This window comes from Schistocerca serialis, chromosome 2 (genome assembly GCF_023864345.2).
Source record: "Schistocerca serialis cubense isolate TAMUIC-IGC-003099 chromosome 2, iqSchSeri2.2, whole genome shotgun sequence".
NCBI lineage: Eukaryota > Metazoa > Arthropoda > Insecta > Orthoptera > Acrididae > Schistocerca > Schistocerca serialis.
The window spans coordinates 597,652,138-597,679,270 of record NC_064639.1 but is presented as its reverse complement, the minus strand read 5'-3'; the positions used below and the strand labels follow the sequence as shown (position 1 = coordinate 597,679,270).

Here is a 27,133-nt window from a genome sequence, read left to right as displayed (position 1 = left end):
CGGATAGGGGAAGGATCAGGAAAAAAATCGGCCATGTCTTTCCAAAGGTACGCTACCGGCATTTGTCTGAAGCGGTTTAGGCTAACCACGGAAGATCTGTGTTTGGATGGTCGGACAAGGAACCGAACCACCGTGCAGTGTCATATAAGTATCTACTTCGGTGATTACTGTGAGGGGTTTTGTCAAACAGTTAAATTCACTTACAAACAGAATGGACGATCCCAAAATAGAAAACAAGTACTGTCGGTGTTCTACAATGCACGAGTCTCTTCTCGCATAATAAATGTTGTTTAGTTTTGTTTTGTATTAATAATAAAATGTAAAAATCTATTGAATAGTGCAGTTGTACAATTTTTTACAACATATATGGAATGGCAGGAGACAATCGAGAACCAGAAATAAATAAGTGGATGGTAATGTGTTACATGTAGAAACTGGAAGCATATTTTATATTCAAGGTTCAGCATGCTTCCGTAATTTTAATAGGGTGCACAAATGGAAGCTTACCTGTCTGAGGCACTTGCTAGTGAGAGATTTCAGAAAAAAATTGTTATAGTGATATAAACCACGTATTTTACATTATTACAAGAGCAGTGAGCACATAGTAGAAAAATGGAAAAAAAATAATTGGGGTAAATAAATAATCAAGTCATTCAAAAACGCCCAAAGCAACAAAAGGCAGTGGTAAATCTACAAAAAACAATGCCCCCAAAGGTAAACTAGAAGTTAAATATTAAAGAAGTATTTTTTAAAAAACAAATGTCCTATTACCCTTTCCTACTAACATTATCGCAAGATCACTCTTTAACGTGTGCCGTCATTCTATACGCCCAACGAACTTCACACTTCAAGAGTTGAAATCCCATTTTTATCATTCGCAATTAGTAACTTCAAAGACACTTGGGTAAATGACATTTCGGTATATGATTCTTCATCGTGCTTGTAGAAGACTGTCAGATATTTGACATTTACGAAGGTATGTGAGTATCGGTATTACATCTTCTTGAGATAAATATAATTCTCATTTGTACGGAATATTCTCTTTGAATCAAGATAACTAATTAACGGTAGCAATCCTCGAGCCTCTTCCGAAACTATTGATCCGCTTGCTTATTTATCGTCTTCCTACATTTGAGTACTTTTGTAAACTCTGTGTGTATCGATCGTAAATCTTTATCCGAAGAGACTTTGCTTTGGTAAACAGGTGAAAGTTTCTGTCGGTGTTACAAATACGCTTAATTACGTCCCTGTGATCCACGATTCTCTTTAATCTGGCCACTCAGCAGAGGACAAAGTTTGTCAGAGTGGTTGTAGCGTTATGCCGGGAAACGTTTAATATTAACCGACTGTTGTCGCTAGGTATCGCAGATGAACGAGGACGAGATATATTGGCGGCTGGGGGAGTGTGGGGCAGCGGCATTTGTTGAGCGGGGTCGGACGGCAACTTGGAGACGGCACCACCAGTTGGTGACAGAGACAGTAACAGCATTTGGCCGCAGGCGATGGAGACTTCGCGGAACGATCACCGGGAGATGGAGTCTGGGAGGTTAGTCTTAGTCATGGAGAAAAAATTCTCTTTGCTGATGACAGAAACATTGTAGTCACTGAGAGAACGAGACAATTCCTTACAGAGAAAGAAAATTACACCCTCAAAGGAGAATGCAGCTGGAGAGGACAGCAGAAGAAAGTGCTGACCCACGAGAGCGTAATTTTGTATTTATATTATACGTTGTCTGTATTCAAAGAAAATAACACACATACAAAAAGACAAAATAATTAATCTCGGAGACACTTATTTTTAGTTGTACAACTGGAAGAACACGTTACAAGAATGTGGTGCATACGAAAAAACAACAAATACCGGGATCACACTAATCTTTTTCTGAGGTTAACAGATTTTTTCGCAGACCTTTTCAAGTGGTCAATATACAGGGTGGTCCATTGATCGTGACCGGGCCAAATATCTCATGAAATAAGCGTCAAACGAAAAAACTGCAAAGAACGAAACTCGTCTAGCTTGAAGGGGGAACCAGATGGCGCTATGGTTGGCTCGCTAGATGGCGCTGCCATAGGTCAAACGGATATCAACTGCGTTTTTTAAAATAGGAGGCCCCATTTTTATTACATATTCGTGTAGTACGTAAAGAAATATTAATGTTTTAGTTGGACCACTTTTTTCGCTTTGTGATAGGTGGCGCTGTAATAGTCACAAACATATGGCTCACAATTTTAAACGAAAATTTTGTAACAGTTAGGTTTTTTAAATTAAAACACAGAACGTAGGTAGTCTGAACATTTTATTTCGGTTGTTCCAATCTGATACACGTACCCTTGTGTACTTATCATTTCTGAGAACGCATGCTGTTACAGCGTGATTACCTGTAAATACCACATTAATGCAATAAATGCTCAAAATGATGTCCGTCAACCTCAGTGCATTGGCAATACGTGTAACGACATTCCTCTCAACAGTGAGTAGTTCGCCTTCCGTAATGTTCGCACATGCATTGACAATGCGCTGACGCATGTTGTCAGGCGTTGTCGGTGGGTCACGATGGCAAATATCCTTCAACTTTCAGATTCGGTAAACGTGCGGGCCACGGCATGGTGCTTCGACGACCAATCCACCTGTCATGAAATATGCTATTCAATACCGCTTCAACCGCACGCGAGTTATGTGCCGGATATCCATCATGTTGGAAGTACATCGCCACTCTGTCATGCAGTGAAACACCTTGTAGTAACATCGGTAGAACATTACGTAGGAAATCAGCATACATTGCACCATTTAGATTGCCATCGATAAAATGAGGGCCAATTATCCTTCCTCCCACAATGCCGCACCATACATTAACCCGCCAAGGTCGCTGATGTTCCACTTGTCGCAGCCATCGTGGATTGCCCGTTGCCCAATAGTGCACATTATGCCGGTTTACGTTACCGCTGTTGGTGAATGACGATTCGTCGCTAGATAGAACGCGTGCAAAAAATCTGTCATCGTCCCGTAATTTCTCTTGTACCCAGTGGCAGAACTGTACACGATGTTCACACTTGGATGATGTCGTCCAGGATACCGAGCAGCATACATAGCACATGCCCGTTGGGCATTTTGATCACAATAGCCATACATCAACACGATATCAACCTTTTCCGCAGTTGGTTAACGGTACATTTTTAACACGGTTAATGTATCACGAAGCAATATCGTCCGCACTGGCCGGAATGTTACGTGATACCACGTACTTATACGTTTGTGACTATTTGAGCGTCATCTGACACTAAGCGAAAAAAGTAGTCCAACCACAGCATTCATATTTCTTTAGGTACTACATGAATATGTATTAAAAAATGGGGGTTCCTTTTTAAAAATACGCAGTTGATATCCGTTTGACCTACGGCAGCGCCATCTAGCGGGCCAACCATAGCGCCATCTGGTTTCCCCCCTTCAAGCTAGACGAGTTTCGTTCTTTGTAGTTCTTTCGTTTATGCTTATTTCGTGAGATATTTGGCCCGGTCACTATCAATGGACCACCCTGTATAATGAAGTTACATCGAACATAAAGAAAACAAATTCCATGAGTTGTAGTTTGAAGAGGGAAAATACCATATTAAAATTATATGTAGATGACGTGTCTGCTGCGTTGTGGTCTTCAGTCCAAAGACTGGTTTGATATAGCCGTCTATGCTACTCTATCTTGTGCGAGCCTCTTCATCTCTGAATAACTACTGCAACGTACATCCTTCTGAATCTACTTACTACATTCATCTCTTGTTCTCCCTGTACGATTTTTACCTCCCACGCTTTCCTTCAGTACTAACCCGGTGATCCCTTAATGTCTCAGAATGTGTGTTACAGCCAATCCCTTCTTCTAGTCAGCTTGTGCCACAAATTTCTTTTGTAACCAATTCTTTTGAGTAAAACTCCTCCCGCACAGGCCATGAAGACCTAAAGGCTCCGACCGGCCGCCGTGTCATCCTCAGACCACAGGCGTCACTGGATGCGGATATGGAGGGTATGTGGTCAGCACACCGCTCTCCCGGCCTTATGTCAGTTTCCGATATCGGAATTCTTTTGAGTACCTTCTCATTAATTACTTGATCGACCAACTAATCTTCAGCATTCTGCTGTAGCACAATATTTCAAAAGCCTCTTTACTCTATTTGTCTAAACTGTTTATCGTCCAGGTTTCACTTCCCTAAATGGCTACACTCCATACAAGTACTTTAAGAAAAGACTCCCTAACACTCAAATCTGTACGCGATGTTAAAAAATTTCTCTTGTTCGGAAAGACTTTTCTTGCCATTGCCAGTCTACATCAGTTATTCTGCTGCCCAAATTGCAAAAATCATCTACTACTTTATGTGTCTCATTTCCTAATCTAATTATCTCAGCATCACCTGATTTAAGTCGACTAAATTCTATTATCCTTTTTTTTCGGTGTTCATCTTGTATTCTCCTTTCAAGACCCTACCCATTCCGTTAAACTCTTCTTCCAAGTCCTTTGAAATCTTTGACAGAATTATAACGTCAAGGCAAAAGGCAAAGTTGTTACTTCTTGTCCCTGAACTTAAATTCCTACTCCAAAGTTTTCTTTGATTTCCTTTAATGCTGCCTCACTGTACAGATTGAATAGCAGTGGGGATAGGCTGCAGCCCTGCCTCACTCCCTTCTTAACCACTGCTTCCCTTTTATGCCCCTCGACCCTTATAACTGTCGTCTGGTTTCTGTACAAGTTTTAAATACCCTTTCACTACCCGTAGTTTACCCTTGCTACCCTCAGAATTTCAAAAAGAGTGTTCCAGTCAACATTGACATAATCTTTCTCTTAATCTAAAAATGTTACAAACGTAGATTTGCCTTTCCTCTACCTATTTCTATTCTTCTGCAAATAATTCGTGTTAGTATTTTGCAATCATGAGTAATGAAACTGGGAATTCAGTAATAATCATAGGTGTCAGTAGCTGCTCTCTTTGGAATTGGAATTATTATATTCTTTTTGAAGTGTGAGGGTGGTTCACCTGCCTCATACACCTTACGCATCAGGTGGAAGAATTGTGTCATGGATGACTCTCCCAAGGCTATAAGTAGTTCTGACGGAATGTCAACTACTCCCAGGGTCTTGTTTCGACTTAGATCATTCACTGCTCTATCAAATTCTTCTCGTAGTGTCCTATCTCCCAGCTCACCTTCATCTACGTCCCATTCCATTTCCATAATATTGCCCTCAAATTCATTTCCCTTGTGGAGACCTTCTGTACAGTATAGTCCTCCCACTTTTCAGCTTCCCCTTCTTTGCTTGGGAATAGTTTTCCATTTGATCTCTTGATAGTCATGCAGCTGCTTCTCTTTTCTCCAAAGGCCTCTTTAATTTTCCTGTGGACGGTATCTAGGAATGAATATTAATTCTCAGATGAAGTCCTGTGAACATACAAAAATACTTATAAACAGAATGACATCATCATGTTACGCCCTTAGAGCTGCGTCATCTTTGTATAACAGGGTTTCTTATTAACAAACAATTGATCACTGCACTCCGTTCTTAGCTATGAAATTCTTTTCTGTGGAAAAAATGCATAAAAGATGAAAACAATTTTCAAAGTACAGAAAGGGCTCATAAGAATAATAACCAAAAATAGTAGTCAGGTTCATTGTAAAGATCTGTTCAAAACACTGGAGATTTTAACTACATTGTGAGAGTGCATTTACGAAATCAGTTACGCACATCTAAAATAACCGTGGTAATTGCCGCAAAATCAGTTCTGTACATGACCATGACAATACTCAAAACAGCGTTTTCTATCCAGGAATAAAATTATAAAATAAATTCAAGAGATTACTGAAACGTATTTACTTAAAAAGGCAGCTAATAAATACCTGTTAAGCAATACATTCTACATAGTGAATTATTACATTGTAACACAGACGAGGAGATGGGTAACAATTGTAAGACAAGTACTAACATCTTATCCTTTTCTGAGATCAACATCTCACTCATTATGAGGGGATGATGACTCAGTTTGCAGGCTAGCAAATGAGAAGTTGCAGTCACAATATAGAAACAGAACATAGTCAACTAATGGTGTACGTAATGTCATATTATGAGAAAAATATGGGCATATTGTGTGTAGCTTGTGCGGTGATCGGTACTGAGAAATTTATTTATTTATTTCGAGTCAAAAACATTACAACAATATTTACAATATATACAATATAACAAATCAGGTCAAATCATAAAAGAACAAACTAAACGGTATTAGCCCAAAATTGTGCAACGGCAGCAGCATTGTCTGAAACATCAACAAGCTCTTGTGTGGAACATGATACAGGACATCTAGGACAGTTAATTAAATGTTTGGTTGTCTGTTCTTCTCCGCAGTCACACAAGGTGGAAGATTCCTTCATGAAGCCCCATTTAAACAGATTGTCCTTAGTTCGTCCGACGCCACTCCTGAGCCGATTTAGAGACTTCCACACTGTCCAGACTTGATTTCCACCAGGAGGAAGGGTCTCAGAAGGAGTCATCCAATCGTTACTGTCGGATTTTGCTGTCCACTGAGATAGTCTGGCTGCTCCAGTCCGACCGGTGAGGGGTGTAGTAGTTCTCATGAAGCTCCTCCTAGATTTGAGTCTACTAATTGGTAGCTGGTATCCATGTAGCAGGTGATCGGTGTTATGATCTGCTTTATGTCTCTCAAGTTTGGCTGCGACTTCACGCCTTATGTCTGGAGGAGCAATACCTGCTAGTTTATGGAGTTTATCAATAGGTGTAGCTTTGAGGCATCCCGTTACTGTCCTGCAGGTTTCGTTCAGGGCCACATCAACCTGCTTTGCATGAGATGACTTGTACCATACAGGACATGCGTATTCAGCTGCGGAATAACACAAGGCCAAGGCTGATGTTCTTAGTAGTTTGGGATCTGCACCCCAAACGCTGCCAGTGAGCTTCCGCAGGATGTTGTTACGAGCAGCAACTTTCTGCTTGGTGTTAGTGCAGTGTTTTCTGTAGGTCAACGTTCGATCTAAGGTGACACCCAGATATTTGGGGTAGAAACAATGTTCAAGCTCTTGATCTTCCCAAAACACTGTAAGTTTTCTATAGGCCTCTCGATTGCGTAGGTGGAAAGCACAAACTTGAGTTTTAGCAGGGTTCGGTCTTAAGTTATTGACTCTGTAGTACTCAGATAGGTCCTTGAGAGCAACAGTAAGCTGGTTTTCTACTGTGTCAAAATCTCTGGCTTGTGTGACTAAGGCAAGATCATCTGCATAGATGAAACTCTTTGTAAGAGAAGGTTGAGGCTGGTCATTTGTAAATATGTTGAACAATATGGGGGAAAGGACACTACCCTGAGGCAAGCCATTCCTTTGACTTCTCCATCTACTCTTTCTTCCTTGGAACTCCACATAGAATCGCCGGTTTTCCAAAAGTGTCTGCACAGTTCTGGTGAAATTAATGTCTCTAGTGATGTAGTAGACTTTGTGCAATAATTGTCGATGTTGAATGGTGTCATATGCTGCTGTGAGATCCACGAAGACAGCCCCGGAAATGTATCCTTTTTCATATCCCTCTTCAATATGTTCAGTCAGATTAAGGACTTGTGCTGTACAATTCTTTCCAGGTCGGAAACCTGCTTGTTGAGGTATGAGTTGTTTTTCAACAATGGGAGTGAGTCTATTTAGCAACATTCTTTCATAGATTTTATACAAATGGCAAAGGAGCGAAATCGGTCGGTAGTTCTTGGGATCAGCTGCACCCTTTCCAGGTTTTAGTAAGGGAATAACTTTAGTTTTCCTCCAGATGGCAGGGATCTGTTTCCGCTTCAGACAACCATTATAGAATTGCAGAAGCCATCTTTCCGTGATGGGACCAAAATGTTTAATTTGCTCAATCATTAGGTCGTCTAGACCAGGCGCTTTACCATTTTTGCATTTCTGAATTGCGGTTCTGAGTTCTTGTAAGATGAAGTCATTTGATATATGGTTGTTTTCACGTTCAGGTTCTCTTTTGAGTTTTGTTCTATCTTTAGAACAATTGACCCTTCCATTCTGAACTAGATGATGAGCAATTTGATCTGGTGCAATGTTTGCATAGCCATGATTGTGGACAGGGTCGTTGTTCAGGCGTCGCAGCAACTGCCAGGCTTTCTGACTGCTTTTAGACATATCAAGGTTCTCGAGTAGCTCTATCCATCGTTCTTTTTTGGATTTGGCTAAGGCTGAGGATAAATTTTGGCCAGCAGTTAAGGTTTCAATGCTGTAAGGATTATCATTGAAAAGTTGGATATAGTTATGTAGATGCTTCACGGATTCTTCTGTCAAGCCAGGTATGTAGTTAACTCGACAGCCTCTGGGAGTTGAGAGTCTTGAGCATCTTTTCACGGCTTCTACAAACTCATCATAGTTGGAAACTGAGGGTTCTATGCGTGAAACTTCTGAGTCAAGGAGATCAGCAAACTTCTGCCAGTCTGCTTTCTTGAAATTGTATCGCCTTCGGAATGATGTGATTCTAGGAGTAATGGCTGCAAACACTTGGCAGCCTATGGGGCGGTGTTGAGTATTTGGTATCGGATTTAGAACAGTTTTTCTGCATTGGTGAGCTATGTTCTCGCTAACAAAAATTAAGTCGGGGTTATACCCACGTTTCCAACGCCCACTGTTAAAAGATGGTGGGAGTTTATTATCATGGACAAGATTAAGATGGTTGGTATCAGCCCAAGTCAAAACTGCTTCACCATTACTGTCGTCCTCAGCATAACCCCAAACACTGCTATGACTATTGAAATCTCCAACAATAAAGTGAGCTTGTTGATTGGTGTAGTTGTCTGTAGGTGAAAATTGGAAGACTGCTCCTGGGGGTTTGTAAATTGACGACACAATACAACCATTCAGTTCTACAGACAGTATTTCAATATTGTTGAATTCTGTAAGTGAGGTAGAGAGAACAGCTATATCGTTCCTCACAAAGATAGCACTGCCATATTGTCTATGGGGTCGCTCAACTGCCAGTTTCATCCCAAGGATTTTTGGTCTTCTCATGGTGTCATCTCGATGGGTTTCTTGTATACATAAAATATCACACCTAGGTTCCTTGGCAATATGTTGCAGGAGTTCTTCTTTGGCAACAGACAATCCTTCTATGTTGATTGATACAATCACAAGGTGAGGTCTTGATAAAGACCTTTGGTTTCCATTCATAGTGAAACCTATAATGCAATGCTTTTGGAATGCTGACGTTCAGTTCAGTACTGGAGAATCTAGTCCAGTACCTATGCAGGGGCACCACGTGCAGGAGTCAGCTTCACCCCCGGTACTGAGAAATGAACGAATAGAATTTGGTTGCTCTGTTTTAAAGAGACGATCCTTGAATTCAGGTGGATGGAGTCTGTAGCCTCCATTCGGAGAACCTGGTCCTGCATGCCTGTCCGGCCACTATAGTGTATGGGAGAACGTGTTTCCGAGATCTGGTGAAAGGACGCTTCTGCCAGTCTGGAGTCAATGGGCTGATGTTTCCCTAATCCTCCTAAATGTTTCGTGGCTTGAGCCGACTGGGGCCGCTGAAGGCCTTGTGATATCTCACGACGACCGGTGTTTTCCGGCGACTGTTGGAAAAGAACGGAAAGTCCTCATGGGTATCAGCACAATACAGAAGCGCAACCAGCGGGAGAAGGAAATGGCTAATGAAAATGCCTACCTTCTGCTCCCGATTGTGATTAGCAGAAAGGTCTAATTGTTAAATAATTTTGTGAGGCATTTTGGAGCTCACGAAGTTGGAAGTAAAACGACAGCTCTAGTGAGGGAAGGGGTTGAATCGTTGGCCCTGTGGGGCGGAGCTGAGGTTTCAAAAGCGTTGCGTTTGTGAGATCGGTAGTAAGCGATCCTCAGTAAGCAAAGAAGTTGTTCCTTTGCTATGGAAAATTGAAAGAGTTGACAAGGCGCGATGCTGTGCACAAGTGCGAAGGGCTCAGCTGTTTTCCACTTTCCTGTGACATAGTGAGCGAACACTCTCACGGTGGGCAGCGGCTTCACATCAGTACCTGGAGACATCAGCTACCTGCAGTTGGTATCTGCTAACAACGAGACGGCTTGAGGAGAATAAACTCGATTTGCTCGAGTGGAAACTGGAAGTTGCTGTTTTCGCGTGTATCCTTCTCCTTTTTTACTATTATCCTGTTTTATTTGTGAAGAAGATGCTATAGACTGGTTGTAGATGCCGTATAGACTTGCGGTGCTAGTTTTCAAATACAGTGGTGAGATATGAGAATCTTTTTATTGCTACAGGGGACTAAGTAGTGCTACAGGAGTAGTTGAAAGCGAGACTGGCGACACTCATTTAGAATAACAATATAAGTTTGGCACTGTAGAGAAATAATCCGTGTTTGCCAACAAATGGTTACAGGCAAGTCAGCAGAGCAGTAACTCGCGTGGTTTGTGATGCGCGCCGACCATCGCCTAGAGTCTTTATACACCGCTGAGGAAGCTCCCAGGACAGGGGAAAGGAAAAATGAAATTAGCCCAGAAAATACACTCTAAAACAAGGGAAGAAACGACGCACCACGAAAGAGATATCCGAATGGGACGGAAATAAGTAGATGTGACGTACATATATAGAGAAACAAATGATTACAACTTCAGAACAATTCGATGGTTTATGCAAGAGAAAGAGCTTCACAAATTGAGCAAGTAGATAACGCGTTGGTCCACCTCTCGCTCTTTTGCAAGCCCCTTTCTGCTTGGCATTGATTGACAGAATTGTTGGATGTCCTTCTAAGAAATTCAATTGGCGCATTAGATCATCAAAATTCCGAGCTTTTTGGAGGGCCCTGCCCATAACGAAAAACAGTTTCAATCAGGGAGAGATCCGGCGACCTTGCAGGCCAAGGTAGGGTTTGGCAAGCACTAAGACAAGCAGTAGAAACTCTCGCCGTGTGCGGGCGGACATTATTGTGCTGAAATGTAAGCCAGTATCACACCACTGTCCAGCCCGTCTCCAGACATGTCTTCTGCGACCATCGAGGCTCATTTTCGAAGCGGGGCTCATCAATGAAGACAATTCTACTCCAGTCAATGAGATTGTAAGCCGAAGACGAGACGCCTTGGCCAGTAATGTGGCCGGATCTCTCCAGAATTGAGAATGTTTGGAGCACAATGGGCAGCCCCCCCCCCCCCCCCATTAAGTTCGGAATTCTGACGATCTAATGCACCACTTGGATAGAATTTGGCACGATATCCCTCATGAGGTCATCCAACAACTTAATCAATCAATACCAAGCCGAATAACTGCTTGCATAAAAGTCAGAGGTAGACCAACGCGTTATTGACTTGCTCAATTTTTTTGAAGCTTCTTCTCTTGAATAAATAATCCATTTTTTCTGGAATTGTAATTATTTGTTTGCTGTATATGTACATCACATCTACTGCTTTCCGTCCCATTTCGATAAGTCTTTCGTGGTGCACCGTTTCTTTTTTTTCTTTTTTTCTTCTTAGATTTAATTTATGAGACTGACATGGAACAGACCCTTGTTAATGAACAGAACTGCCCAGCACAGAAAATGCTGGAAACTGTGATTTAGATGCGACAATTGTCTGCGCATGCGTATCTCCCGCACGCTCTTTGCCGAGCAGTTCGCTATGTCATTATGTTTGAGTGGGTGAGAGGAGCAGAGGTGCCTTTGAGTGCGACACAAAATGGTGCTCACGATAAAATAGCACATGTTCATTGTGATTCGTATAAAACGTGTGCGGAACTGTTTGTGCAAGTGTTTAACAATGGAACTGTTTTGACGAAACCTTCAGCAAAGTCTGAAATGCAGAACTTAGAGGCAAAATGGCGCGACCCTGACTTTGTAGCGAATAAGAACGTAACAACCTGAAAAGGGTTCGAACACCAAAAAACATGGCTCGAGTGAAGGAAAGCCCTGAACAAAGTCAGACATCACAATACTGTTCATCTGTGCAAGTAAGAATTAAGAGATAGTCCTTTCAAAACATTGTTAAAGAGGACCTCCATCTGTTTCTTTACCAAATTACTTTGTGCATTAGTTAAAGTCTGGAGGCGAACTATCGCGTGTTGAGGCCTGCCGCTTGTTTCTAAATGAGGTGGAATCAGGACTTTTGGATGCTCAGTTTTTCATTTCGTCAGATGAGAAATGGTTTCGCCTATCTAGGTATGTGAACTCTTAGAACATGTGCCATTATGCATTAGGAAATTCCGGTCAGTACTTTGAGGACCCGTTGCATGATGTCAAGATTGGTGTTTGGTGGACAATGTTTGGCGTCTGCATCGTAGCTTGATTCTTTCACCAAGTTGTTAATGCTAACTGGTATGTCCAGAAACGGTTCAATCCGTATGTGGATCAACTAACAGCAAATAAACAATTGCATGGATATTTTCAACAAGGTGGAGCAACAGCACACATCGCTTTGACCATCTTGTCACATGTGCGTAAAGCGAGGAGAGGATACCCATCATAGGTAGTGCAATCTCCTGCCTACTTCGATTACCTGGTCTTTCACCTTGTGATTTTATTTTTTGGGCAAATTGAAGGGTCAGGTGTACTCAAATGATCCTCACACGCTGGAAGAGCTACAGCAGAGCATTGGAAACGCTACTGTTACCATCCCTCAGGCGGAATTGCTACGTGCGTTTCACAGTTTGATAAATTGAGCACGGCACTGCATCGACGTCAAAATAGTGGCAACTTCCAGAATCGTCTTTGAAGCTCATTAACAGAGGTGAGTCCTGCGTCAGTCCTATTGTAAATATTTTCCGAACCAGCTTTACTCGTATTTTCCTCAGCCTGTATAGGAAGACCACGGCCGACTTTCTGCCCCAGCCTTCTCATTTAGACCCGCGAATATGTAAATGCTTGTATATGTGAAAAGCAGCTTTTCTTCTTCTACACCTATAAGATTACTCTGCAATTCACACTTAAGTGTGTGCACAGGATTCACGGAACCATTTTCAGACAGTTTCTTCACCGTTCCACTATCGAATAGCACCTGGCAGAAATGAACACCTAAAATGTTCCCTTTGAGCTCTGATTTCTCACAGTTGTCTTTACTTCTCAAGCAGATGGCAGTTTGTAAGCCACATATCCAACCGTTGGTGACAGATGTGACAGCAAAAACGGCGAATTTTGCGTTAAAAAGCAGTTATTTATGGTGCGTGTATGCACACGTTTTGCGCAGTAGTGTCGACAGCACGCATGATGCAAAAGATGGGCCGAATTGTGCGTGACATAAGCTCACATCCTCCGCCATCTGCCGCACAGCGGGTACGTAAGCAGTAAGATCATAATTCTGCTCACAAATAGGCGATCAGTAGATTTGAGTGGTTGATTGTGAAAGACTCGGATTCCTGTATAAAAGCAGCATGCGGATGTACAGCCCTGACAAGCAACTACTTGAGTATATAGAGAAAATTTCGTTAGAACTGTGCACCGTAATTGGCAATGCGCGTATAGAATCCACTCATTCCCATTGTCTTGAACCTTATAGGGCGAAGGGTGACAAGATGCCGACTACAAGCTTCCGAATTTTTTTCATCCTCATGCTTTAGACCTGATGCCTAAAATAACAGGCTATACTTTAGAGCCATCATTATAGTTTTCTTTACAAGTATTGATTTCGTAGTTTTCCTAAATGTAAAATTTACGGCAAATTCTTTATATTTTTTTGAAATGATGTCAAATTCGTCTTTTTATACTCATTTCCGGGCAATATGACGTAAATAGGCGAGTAATCTGGCGAAGGAAAACACAACTAAATAAATATAAATAATCACTTTGCACACATATGCTTTGCGCTTCGCTTCTGCCACAGTGAGCCCAGAACAAGTAGCAGAGGCCCGTTTATGGTAGCAAGAACACAAATACCAAGTCGCTGATTTACCATAGTCATTATAGATTTCAGGAACTCCTTCTCCAACGAAATCACGATGGCCACCTTCTTCAATGTAGTTGACTGATATCGAGGAATCTAAGGAAGCTTCCAAAAAGAGTTCCTTATCACATTCCTTTTTTTCTCCCCATAGCCCCCTGTTTGGCATTATTATTTTCAACTCTTTTCTTTTGGTTTTCTTCTTTCTTATTCTTTTTGGCTTTCTTTTCAGCTTGTTTATTTTCTAAAGCTCTTTTGACAGGGCTGCTTGTGGTGTACAATGAGAGGAACTCTCTGCTCTGTTTCCTTTCTTTTGGAGCAGCGTTAGGTAAAGGAGGTAGGGCAAAATAGGATGGTTCTACACAAGGTGGTCCAGGTATTGCAGTTTCATCAGATGGTCCAGCTAAGCCTACTTCGTTGTCTTCTGCGTTACCTCCAGAGGCATCACTACTTCTCTTTCACCCAGACTAACCACTGAGGCATTATGTCGTCTGTCTGTTGTCATGGATGGCTCAAAGTCAGAAGCATCGAATATTTCCGAATTTAGTGGAACTAATCGACTTGCTTTAAAGTCTTTTATGGCATTCCTTATTGTAACAACCTTGATGTATGCTACATTAAATAACCCAGCAACCAGTATCAACTCAGCAACATCTTTAATAGTTATCAATTATCCTGGCTCTACCGTTAAGTAACCACCACAAGCTCAGCTGTAGGCTATTTTATATAGGCTATAGAATGCCGTGTTCAGCGTTGCATACGATGGCTGGTAGCAGGGGAAAAACAGTAAACTAATATCATTTTCTCGACATGAATTGATAGTTTTCAATGTAACATGTGATCTGTGGTTATTCATCAACAGAAGAATTTGGTTTTCCTTGCTAGGCCTTACACTTTTTTATGAAATGTTATAGCAACTTGTTAAAGGTTTCAGCTTTCATCCACATAGATTCATTACACACGTCAAAAGAACCGGCTGTACAGTGTTCGTAAAGAGCTGCTGCATACACACCCTGGGGAAAATGAAGAAAGGCGGGGACGTAATGACCAACAGCACTAAAACTACGTATTATACTGATGCTCACACCCCTTTCAGAGAAGATAGTTTGATAACTCTGCGGTTTCTCTTTGGGCTTAAAATACTCAAATTTTTAGTTGGAGCAGTTGAGCAGCCAGTCTCATCTACATTATAAATCTGATAAGGCCCATATTTTTTTCAACTAAAATCTGTGAGTGTAGATTAAGGAACGCTTCAGCGTTCGTTTTATTAAAAGTATCCATTCTAGTTGCAGATGTAGCTTCTGTGGTGTTCTGAGGGAAAAGTTGAATTTGTCCTTAAAGCTCTGTATGAGATCTTTTTTTTTTTCTGTGTTGAAGCCGTGTTTATCTTCAGTGTTTCGGCGCAATTACAGGCGACTTTTGTAAACTGTTCCCTTGTTAAGCTGAATGCTTTTCTGTCCAAGTCGTGGACGTATTCCTTGTGTTTTCTCTGCCAATCAGTGAATGTACAGTGAAACCGACCGGCGCTAGTCAAAAAAGTCTGAAAAAACTTTTTTTTAAACGTAATACATTAATTATATACCCACGATATTTAGTTCCTTTGGTGCCTGAATAACTTAAACTGTACTATTACAGTTAAACATACTTATTTCTGCCATTATTTCTTGACGTAGCGCCACAATCTGGTTTCAGGCATACTATTTTTTCAAAATCGAATATACCGCTGCAACCATTCGAAGTTCTTGCACAGTAAAGGTAGTCGATTCTCATGGCCCTTGCTGACTATAAGTCTTCCTTTTGTACTTGTTACCCACTCTGAATCCTGAAAATTAAACTGAAAATCTTATTAAAATGACTAACGGATTGTTCGTGGAAGATGACGAGTTCGTCGTCTTGTCCTTCTAGTAAATTCGTCACCTTACGAGAAGCGGCGATTTATAATCTAAACCTCAGAACAACACTTCGTTAAGTTTTTTTTGGAGACTACTGCATGCATTAGAGAAACAGCGTACTTTGTAGTCTACGGAAAACCAGAAATCAGGTTGAAAAAATTTGTAACACGTGCTCCAGACGATATTTCGATGCGCTGAAATATTACAACGAACATGAGTGTAAACACAAATGATGGGGGTTAACTTTAGTTCGTTTTGTAGCACTGCCCACTAGCAAGACACGTCTTTCAAGTGTTGCTCTCTCTAGGCAACCCCATGAAATTAATGATTCGTCATCTTACCCTCCTCTCCCCTACTGAACGAGAGACCCGCCCTGGCTTTTTTTTGTTTTTCTTTATTGAATTTAGATTCCCTCTGCCTTGCAGCAGCGTACAGCGTAATATGCCGCTCTGCACCCTACAGAAGAGTTTAAAAACATAATGAGTAGAGAATAAAGAATAAAAACAGGCGATAAAACGGTCTGGTTAAAACTGTAACAGGGTGAAAAGTGGCATAAGTTAAAATGTAAAAGCAAAACAAAGGGTTGGGTGATGCTGATTAAAACACATAGAATTAGACAGGCATAAAAAAAACATGGTGACAGTCTGGTTTCTGTACGCAAGAGTTAAAAAAAAAGAACTCCTAGTGACAGGATGGTGTCTGTTCGCGACACGCAAAAAACGGGACACACATCACTTAAACACTGCACTATAAAGTAGCCTCGAAGGCAGCTTGGGGTGGGTGGACCCGGACAGGAGAGGGGGGAGGAAGAGGGGAGGACAGGAAAAGCAAAAGGGGGGAGCTGATTGAGGGAGAGGACACAGAAAAAGGGGGGGCAAGTCGGATGTGAGAAGGAGTGGGGAAGGCTGTGGAGGGGAAAGCAAAAGGACTCGAGGGAGAGAAAGGAGTCAAAGAGAGGATAGGTGGGGAAAAAGGAAACAGGATGGAAGGGGGAGGGGGAGGTGAGGATGAGAGTTGACAGGAGGGATAAATGGAGGGAGAGAGGGCATCATCTGTGAGGAGGAGTTGACGGAAGCCACCTTGGGAAAGGAGATGAAGGGTGTAGAGGTGGAGGGTAGGGGAGACACAAAGGGGGAGGCACGGCAGCGGGTGGGGGTTGGAGAGGAGAAGAGCAACCAGGGGATGGGGGGGATCAAGTCGGCGGGAAGTGTAGAGGACTCGGATATGTTCGAGGAAAAGGAGCAGATGGGGGAAAGGAAGAAGGTCATAGAGGATCCACATGAGGGACGGGAGGCATATACGGAAGGCAAGGCAGAGTGCATGGCGTTCGAGGATCTCGAGGGACTTACAGAATTTGTGTGTGTGGGGGGGGGGGGGGGAGGGACGGATATCCAGGCGAGACTCATAACAGAGGATGGGTCGGATTAAGGATTTGTAGGTGTGGAGGATGGTAGAGGGGTTCAACCCCCATGTCCAGTCAGAGAGGAGTTTAAGGAGATGGAGGGGGTTGTGAGTTTTGGATTGGATAGAGTGGAGATGAGGGATCCAGGTGAGGTGACAGTCAATGGTGAGTCCAAGGTATGTGAGAATGGGGGAGAGGCAGACTGGATGGGCGCAGATGTAAAGGAAAAATCAAGGAACTGGAAGGAGCGAGTGGTATGACCTATGATGATTGCCTGGATCTTGGAAGGATTGAATTTGAGGAACCACCTGGTTTGGGGAACCTCAGAATAGGGGAGGTTTTCCACAGGTTGGGGTAGAATCTGGTGGCAAGGATTACACCTTGTGGCAAAAAGGTCAAGGTGATTCTGGAGAAGCGTTGGGACTGTTGAAGGGCAGGAGCAAGGGCAAGGAAGGTGGTGTCATCAGCATACTGCAGGAGTTGGATTGGAAGGGGGGGGGCGGTTGGGGCATATCTGATGTTTACATGAGGTAGAGGGAAGGGGAGAGGACAGAGCCATGGGGCACACCCAAGGACAGGTAGAAGGTTTGGTAATCGGCGTTATGGATAGGAGGGGCAGTGGGAGAGGAAGGGGGCAACCAGATGGACATAATTGACAGTAAGGGTGTAAGTCTGGAGTTCAAACAGGATACTGGGATGCCATGCACGGTTGCAGGCCTTTTCGCGGTCTAGGGAGACAAAAATGGCAGAGCAATGGGAGTTAAGCTGAAGGGAGAGGAGATGAGTGAGGCATAGGAGTTGGTTGTCGGCAGAGAAGGAAGGTCGAAAGCCACATTGTGTGATGGGAAGGAGGTGGTGTCGGTGGAGATGATGATGGATGTGCCGGGTAAGGATGGATTCCAAGAGCTTGCTGAATACTGAGGTGAGACAGATAGGGCGATAGGAAGAGGCATCAGATTACAGATATTATAGGAGGGGGAAGAGGCGAGGTTAGGGCAGTTCTTCAGAATGGTTCAATTGGCTCTGAGCACTATGGGACTTAACTTCTACGGTCATCAGTCCCCTAGAACTTAGAACTACTTAAACCTAACTAACCTAAGGGCATCACACAACACCCAGTCATCACGAGGCAGAGAAAATCCCTGACCCCGCCGGGAATCGAACCCGGGAACCCGGGCGCGGGAAGCGAGAACGATACCGCACGACCACGAGCTGCGGACGGCAGTTCTTCAGGAAGTGGGAATATTTTCATTGTGGACAGGTAGGAGGGCTCTTGCAGGCGGTAGTGACATGGATTGGAGAGCGGAACGGGAGGGGTCAACTTTGTGACGCCACGCATTAGCCTCTCCACAGGTACCACCAAGCATGTACACCCAGCAAGCATGTACACCCAGACAAGTTGTCTGGAGTAACGATATTTTTATTCGTGGCCTAACGCATAGAGTTATGATTAAAACTCAGATAAGAATGTAAGGTAACTGAATATCATCAGTTTCATTTAACTTAAACGATTTAAAGTTTGTTCTTATCAGCTTAATATCGGATACGCCCTGCATCGCATGTCACTTGGGAAGTCAGCAAAAGTCCTTGCTCATACTAGTGCCAGCTCCCGCTAGTGGCAGCTCTTGCAAGCCTGCGCTGCCCTCAGGCAACCTTATGCAATTTCAATGAGTTCAGCCATTCACTGCTAGATGGCAACGGCATCGTTTTCATCATAGTTACGCGTATTTCCACGAAATATTTATAAATTATTTACACAAATCTTCCTCATGGAGCAGAGCATATATTAATGAAAACCATATCAAAATCCTTACAGCAGTTCCTTAGATTAGCTCAAACATGGGGAACTTTGAGTTGTGTATGTACAAAGGAGAAGATAGTATATGAAACGTTTCGGCATAGCTGCAGTCAAGTTGTTTTGGAGGAAGGAGCAGCCTGCGGTGGATCTGGCAGGTAGGTGGGACTGGCACACGGTTGTAAAACATGAAGTCTCTCTCCAGGTAGCACCGTATACGTATCAGCCGGACCACTTACTAGTCAACAGGGTTCAGAGGAGAAATTTGGTGATTGCGATTTCGTGAAAAGATCTCGCCCGCAACGAAAAACGCTTTTCTAAAAACATTTCTCGAATATTCAGCCGGTGGAATATCCGAAAAATACTGCAAATTTTCCTGCAGCGGGAGAATCTAAAATCACACAAAAACGTTTTTGTTTTAATGATTACCACTCCTGCTCGCTTATCATACCAGTTACACACTCTCCCCTGTTTGGTGATAGTAACTCGTCTTTGAGCAATGTCGATCTCCTCCATAACCCTTTCTGGTAGAGATCCCGTAACACGCTTCAATACAACAGAATAGAATCGATAAGCAGTGTGTAGGCAATCTCTTTAGTACATGTACTTCAAAGTGCTTTGCAAATATAACGAAGTCTTTGATTTACCTTCTTCGTAATCTTATCTATGTGATGCTCCAGTTTAAGTTGTTCGTAATTGCAATCCCTAAGTGTTTTGTTGAATAAACAACCTTTAAATCTGCATGATTTATTGTGTAACCGAAATTTCTCGCATTCATGTAGAGGACCTCACACTTTTAGTTGTTCAGGGTCAATTGCCACTCGTCGCACGATACAGACATCTTGTTAAAATCATTTTGCTCTTCTGACAACTTTATTAGACAGTGAGCGGTAGCATTATCTACGAATAATCTAAGAGGGTTCCTCAGATTGTCTTCTACATTATTTATAGATTTATATAGATTAAAACATCAAACGGCGTACAAGCTTCCTCAGAGGACACCAGATATAAGCGAAGTTTCACTCTGTACCATGACGTGTACAAGATATTTGTAAAGGCAGTTCATTACATGTTCAATAGATCACTTGAAGGATTTTTATATCGAAATGCTGTGGAACAAGTGTGTTTACAGAATATGTACACACTATTAGTTTAGATGTATTACTACATACTGGCCATTTAGAAGTTCATAAATAGTACATTGATCTAGATTTAACAATAATGAATGTGTAATTTTTCTGTCCTACTCATGCAAATAGGCTTAAGACTGGGCTGGCTTTTGCTACAAGATGCGACTTTTTAAATAAAAATACGTCTCTGGAGCAGAAGGAATTACCTGGGAGAAATGATTTTAGGTTAGATACAAAAATTGCTTTACTAACTGTCAGTCATTTTATGTTGTTGCGCAAATCATCAAAAAAGTTTGCTGGTGTATATTGAACTCTTTTCTGAGCCACTGACAGGTTTAATAAGGAGTAATATAAAACCTTTTTTCTTCTAGTCTTGTAGATATGGACAGCACTGTTGTTGTTGTGGTCTTCAGTCCTGAGACTGGTTTGATGCACCTCTCCATGCTACTCTATCCAGTGCAAGCTTCTTCATCTCCCAGTACTTACTGCAACCTACATCCTTCTGAATCTGCTTAGTGTATTCATCTCTTGGTCTCCCTCTACGATTTATGCCCTCCACGCTGCCCTACAATACTAAATTTGTGATCCCTCGATGTCTCAGAACATGTCCTACTAACCGATCCCTTCTTCTACTCAAGTTGTGCCACAAGCTCCTCTTCTCCCCAATTCTATTCAATACCTCCTCATTAGTTATGTGATCTACCCATCTAATCTTCAGCATTCTTCTGTAGCACCACATTTTGAAAGCTTCTATTCTCTTCTTATCCAAGCTATTTATCGTCCACGTTTCACTTCCATACATGGCTAACTCCATACAAATACTTTCAGAAACGACTTCCTGACATTTAAATCTATACTCGATGTTAACAAATTTTTCTTCTTCAGAAACGCTTTCCTTGCCATTATCAGCCTACATTTTATATCCTCTCTACTTCATCATCAGTTATTTTGCTCCCCAAATAGCAAAACTCCTTTACTACTTTAAGTGTCTCATTTCCTAATCTAATTCCCTCAGCATCACGCGACTTAATTATACTACATTCCATTATCCTCGTTATGCTTTTGTTGATGTTCATCTTATACCCTCCTTTCAAGACGCTGTCCATTCCGTTCAACTGCTCTTCCAAGTCCTTTGCTGTCTCTGACAGAATTACAATGTCATCGGCGAACCTCAAAGTTTTTATTTCTTCTCCATGGGTTTTAATAGCACTATTCTTCGCAAATTGCGGTGGTTTATTTAAGACAAATATCATTACCGAGTGTATACAGAGTATTTTCAAAGCCTTTGCATCGAACGTCTAGGTGTGATAGATCGCGCCATGGGGAACAACTTTCGCCAGAGACAAAATGTTCGCGTCCTTTTGCAATGGTTACGCCCCTGAGAGATGGCAGGGCACAAGCACACTGCGGTGTGTGTATGCCTCTTTGTTGCCTATTATCCAGTCATTTGCTTCGTATGAAGGGAGATAAGAAAACGAAAATTAAAATTCCTAATCCACCACTAAAATATCTTTCTCCGGTCCTTAAGATTTGTTGACAGCAAAGTGGCAGTGGTGCATCGGAAACAAGCTACATGACTCCCTGGAGAAGTTCCATACGTTGACCATAGGCGCGTTACTTGCTCGGGGACAAGTCGGCACGGATCCTTTAGTACTGAATAGCGACACAATTTCTGTGGGGTAGGTAGTATGCAGTACACCTGGTTTGTAGTGTCTGCTATAATCCATTTATGATAAGAATAAAACTGATGTAAGCATTGCACTGTGTATTCTTCCGCGTTTGTTGAAATCTCATTGGATTTCCGTTTCACGTGGAACTGCAGCCAAGCTGTCTCGAGTACTGTCAAGTACGATAATAAGGGTACTTGTCGTGCTGTGCGTTACGCGCACGTCGACTCGCGATAGTACGGGACAAGAGCTTTACCGGCGCATAACTTGGACAGCATTGGCCTGTCAGCTGGTACAGCTAGCCTGCAGTGACGAGCCAGCTGCAATTCACACGTAAAAAGAGACGAGCAGAGGAGCAATGCGGCTACGAATGCCATTTAATTTTTAAGCAGAATGAAATAATACACTGCAAATCTCCAGCAATACGTTCCGTAGACGTCTAGACGAAAAGCGCAGCACGTTATAGGTTTTAGCTAACGTACAATTGTAATTAAAAACAAGAGCAATGAAAATAGGGTATTTTTTCTGCGTAAGCTGTGTGTAACGTAAGAGAGTATTGAAGGATTTCACCGTACAGTTAAATATTGAAACCACTGAAGGTATTACTTACAGTCAGTCGTCTGGTAATCTCTTAGCTCCTTTCTTGTCCGAATCCGAGAAATACATTTCAGTTCTGGAAGTGTCACCTGCTACGTTGATAACGAGCCTATCAACAACAGAATCCACGAAGCCAAACAGGCGCAGCATTTTCTCTTCTTCTTTTATGACGAACCGTTCTATATCCCACCAGCGCTCGGCGGTGATATGTGAAAAACCTGCGTGGCGGTGACGTGTGAAAAGCTGCGTGCGTTAGTTCCAGTACGTCTACCAGCTAAACAGTTTGTTTACTTCTCGGGCCAAATCCCATAGCTTGGCTCCAGATCAGTTCTGTTAGGTTCATATTGTAATGGTACAGTAGCAAACGTAAAAATGCATTTGTCTGATGTACTCCATACTGTGAAAATGATGGTTTTTCATGTTTCTATGATACTTATCTACATCTGTGGTATAAGACGATGGACATAGTCCAGATAAAGAGGATTTGGTTTTCATTTGCCTTAAAAAATTAAATTGTTTTGTTTTCTTAATTTAAGCAAGTTTTATGAACGGGAACAGTCTTTCATCGATAATTAAGAATTTTTATTTGAAATGGAAACAAATTTCGCGTCCAATATGTAATTAGAAACAAGAAGACGTGCATTATTCATAAAAATGATGATGAGTTTTATAAATATGAGATGAAGGTATTTCAAATTGAACGAGAAAAAAATATGATACTGGGGGGGTCCCGTGTTCCACGCTCGTGTTTCACTACGAAACAGAAAGCAGCCTCAACCATTTTCATACTGCGCATTAACAGCGCGACAATCAGAGCACAACGCTGCAGAGGCTGTGACTGTACACGATTTTTGAAATAAAAGCTACGTAGTTGATGGCTGTTAATACATTTGAATATCTTATAATTTCATTTAACGTAACTCAGTAATAAGATATCTAATACATAAGTAGGACCTACTTCCAAGAGTGTAACAACACCAGTGTAGTGTGCTACAGCTTCTGACCAATCATCGCGTTTGTGTTTGTTTACTTCAGGTTTATTCTTATGATGAACGGTTTATAGTACGGTGAAATTTATTGTTCCAGAGTCGGTGAATATTAAAGCACGCCTAGCGTCGCTGGAAAGTGTCAGTGAACATTTTCTCTCTAAAAAGTTTTGTTCCCCATGAAGAGATCTATCGCTTCTAGACCTTTGACGCAAAGGGTGATTCATTTGACCCTACCGATGTTGTTTTACGCAACCGCAAAATTACATATATGCCTTTCAAAAGCCATGCGCGAGATTTTCATATTCTCTAGCTCGCCACACGAAAGCTGTTAATCCTACAGAATAAATGAGTAGGACTTTTTTGTATAAAATTTAATGTATTTAAATTTTGCACTGGGATACGTTTTCGACAGAAGTCACACTCAGACCCCACCGGCCAGCACTTTTAGTATGATGTTCATGGCAATCCCTCCTACCTCTCTGTAAAAATGTTCAACCTTTTCTGGTCTTCAGTGACTGGCCTTATTACTCCACTGGCACATTAGATCACTTATTAACTGTAAAACTGACGCTCGTGTAAATTTTATGTAACAATTTTGTTAATTTTAACAGCTTGAAAGAAACAATTATAATGTTTTATTCGGGCCTTCTGACTACCAAACTACCGTGCTTGTAAGGGTTAAGTTTGTCTCGAATCATCAAAGTAAATAGTTTTAGCGTAGCTTTTATAAAAGTTGTTCCTTTCATTTCTCTGATAGGTACATTTGAATCAACAATGTTAACGAAACAGCCGACTGTGCTGGTGGCGTAATAGCCCAGGCAATAGAGACCGAAAAAGATCAAATATCGGGAATAATTCGTACAATCGGAAGAGCAGGAAATTTTTGTACATTGTTAGGAGGGAGTGCCATGAGCAACATACTATAAATCCTGCCTGGTGCTGGGGTGGAAGTGCGGTTGGAGGTCACTTTTGTACTTTTTTTTTTATAACTCGAAAACAGTGGTCTCTAACGAAAACACATCATCCCAGGACAAAATTTAACTACATGTAATTTCCTACGAAAAGGTCCTGCTCATTTTTTCTACAGGACTAAGAGCTTACGCGTAGCGAACAACCAAATATGAAAATCTCGCAAGTGATTTTTGAAGGCCAGATATAGAATTGAGGGTTGCGTAAAACGACATCGGTAGAGGCAGCTGAATCACCCTTTAGATTGTGATGGTGCAGTTAAAATGCCTGAAAATGATAGGCGGATGAACAGAACTGTGACTGCTACTGCTACAGCAGGTGTACAAAAATATGGAAACAGCAAGATAAACCCAACACATTACCATAGCTAATACGATATATGAAAACTGCTGGCATTCAAAACAGCTAAGACAACCTCCTGTTGTCTCGTGAACGGTAAAAGCAGGTTCTGCATTCTTTTCAAAAGTATCTTATACCACTCCGACTGCAAAATTGTGGCAACTTCAGGTAACGATGATCGACATGGATAGCGATCACGCACCCTTCTCTGCCTTAGTAGACCACAAAGGCTCAATAATATTGACATATGGTGACGGCCGTGGCCTGGGAATATGCGGCAATTCATCCTTGTTCTCACGTAACCAGTCCTGAACTATTCGAGCTGTCGTCTTGAAGCACAGCATGGGGGAACAAACACTGCACCATCAGATGTACCCAATCAGCCAAAATGGTCACATAATCCTAGGTCAGCGGTGCGACCTCGCAGAGCAACCATGGGGCCCATGGAATACGACGATATGGCTGCCCAAATCCTCACCGAACCCCCGCCATGTTTCACTCTTGGAATGTAAACTCGGCCAGAATTTGAAAACAGTGTGAAACAAGACACATCTGACCAAATGACGTTCTTCCATTACTACATGTGCATCACTGATGTATGGTTTTGGAATTCCAGTTCGAACTGCAGTTCCCTATTGCTGGAGCTCCTTTCGTGTTGTTCCGGTGCTGGCAGGCATGGCGAGTGCGACATTCAGTTCAGCAATGACTGTTGCAGCAGTTGTTCTCTTTTCGTTCGTCACAATCCTCTTCAACGAACTTCCGTCACTATCACTCAACAAGCGCTTTTGTCCGCGTTGTGACCTAGCTGAAGTTGCTTTACATAAATGACGTAGTAAATGGTAGTATTACCGGTAATGTTGGTAGCATTTCTAGGGCAAGAAACATAAATGAATGTGCAACAGAGAAGTTGGGAGGCTACGATTCCTCTTTGTTTGTTTGTCTGTTTGTTCTGCACATAATTAGAACCGCACACCAGTCATTGTAAGTCCATTGTTTACTTTATATCCTTACAGAATATAAACTGCATTTTATAAGTAACAAAAATTAGTTGACCACGTAACTTCTGCGCTTTCATGTAACCAAAGCACTTATTTTTTGTGTAGGTGCACTTTACATACTCAAACACAGGGTGCACAGCGTGAATCATCTAAAGCTTGCACTGCAAATATTGCAGAAATGGACAGAGATACCGATGTGCGGTTTTCACAGAATGGATTGGTGTGCAGGAGCTCGTATTGTTAGCCAATCAAGATATTGTAATAATATTTAGAATGTGTATTTTTTGTAGAAAGCCGGCCGCGGTGGCCGTGCGGTTCTAGGCGCTCCAGTCCGGAGCCGCGCTGCTGCTACGGTCACAGGTTCGAATCCTGCCTCGGGCATGGGTGTGTGTGATGTCCTTAGGTTAGTTAGGTTTAAGTAGTTCTAAGTTCTAGGGGACTGATGACCACAGCAGTTGAGTCCCATAGTGCTCAGAGCCATTTGAACCATTTTGTAGAAACATACACTGTTCTAAATAGAAAAATGCCTATTGACATTAATAAACTAAAAAGTCCGCCTCCGGTAGCTGAGTGGTCAGAGCGTTAATCCTAATGTCCCGGGTTCGATTCCCGGCTGGGTCGGAGATTTTCTCCGCTCAGGGAACTGGGTGTTGTGTTGTCCTAATCATCGTCATTTCATCCCCATCGACGCGCAAGTCGCCGAAGTGGCGTCAAATCGAAAGACTTGCATCCGGCGAACGGTCTACCCGATAGGAGGCCCTAGTCACACGACGTTTATATTTAATAAACTAAAAGTAGGGTAAATTAGAAGGACAGTGGAGTTTGTTTCAGGGTTCTAGTGCGAGTCCCTTACGAGATATCGTATTTCGAAAAGTTCCCACGCTCACACTTGTACAATATCTGTGACAGCACACACTAAAGAACAATAGAAGTGTATACACCAGCTATGTGGATTATGAGCAGTAACGAGAGAACTGACAATTACAGGTTGTGTTCAAAATGACCACCGGCAGTGGCAATACACCATTTCAGTCTGGTATGGAACAACTGTTGCACATGTGCCAGCGTTTCAGCAGAGATGTCCAAGTAGGCTGCAGTAATATGTCGTTGCATATCATCGGGTGTAGTCTGTATGCCGTGGCAGACTGCGTCTTTCAGCTTTCCCCCTGCAAAAAGTCTACAGGCGGCAAATCTGGGGAAAGGGCTGGCCAAGGCACTGGTCCTCTGCCTCCAGTCCAACGATCTGGAAACAGTTCGTGAAGACGTGCTGTAGTACTTCGTGCACTATGGGCTGGACTGTCATCATTATTCAGGTTGAATGGCACAAACAAGTGCCGATGTGGAAACTTTTCAAAATACGATATCTCGTAAACGACTCGCACTAAGAGTCCTGCAACAAACAGCACTGCCATTGTAATTTACCCTACTTTTAGTCTGTTAATGTCATAGGCATTGTTCCATTTAAAAAATGTATGTCTG

General features: G+C 42.3%; 1 protein-coding gene across 1 annotated transcript in view; it reads left to right on the top strand.

Annotated features, from left to right (window-relative positions):
• The first annotated feature begins 1,532 nt into the window (after window positions 1-1,532).
• The window catches only part of LOC126456266 (odorant receptor Or2-like), a 117,012-nt gene continuing 91,411 nt past the window's right edge, over window positions 1,533-27,133 (top strand). Inside the window, exon 1 of the mRNA XM_050092018.1 lies at window positions 1,533-1,546. Coding sequence (XP_049947975.1) covers window positions 1,533-1,546 — 14 coding nt within the window. The remainder of the gene's footprint in view (window positions 1,547-27,133) is intronic.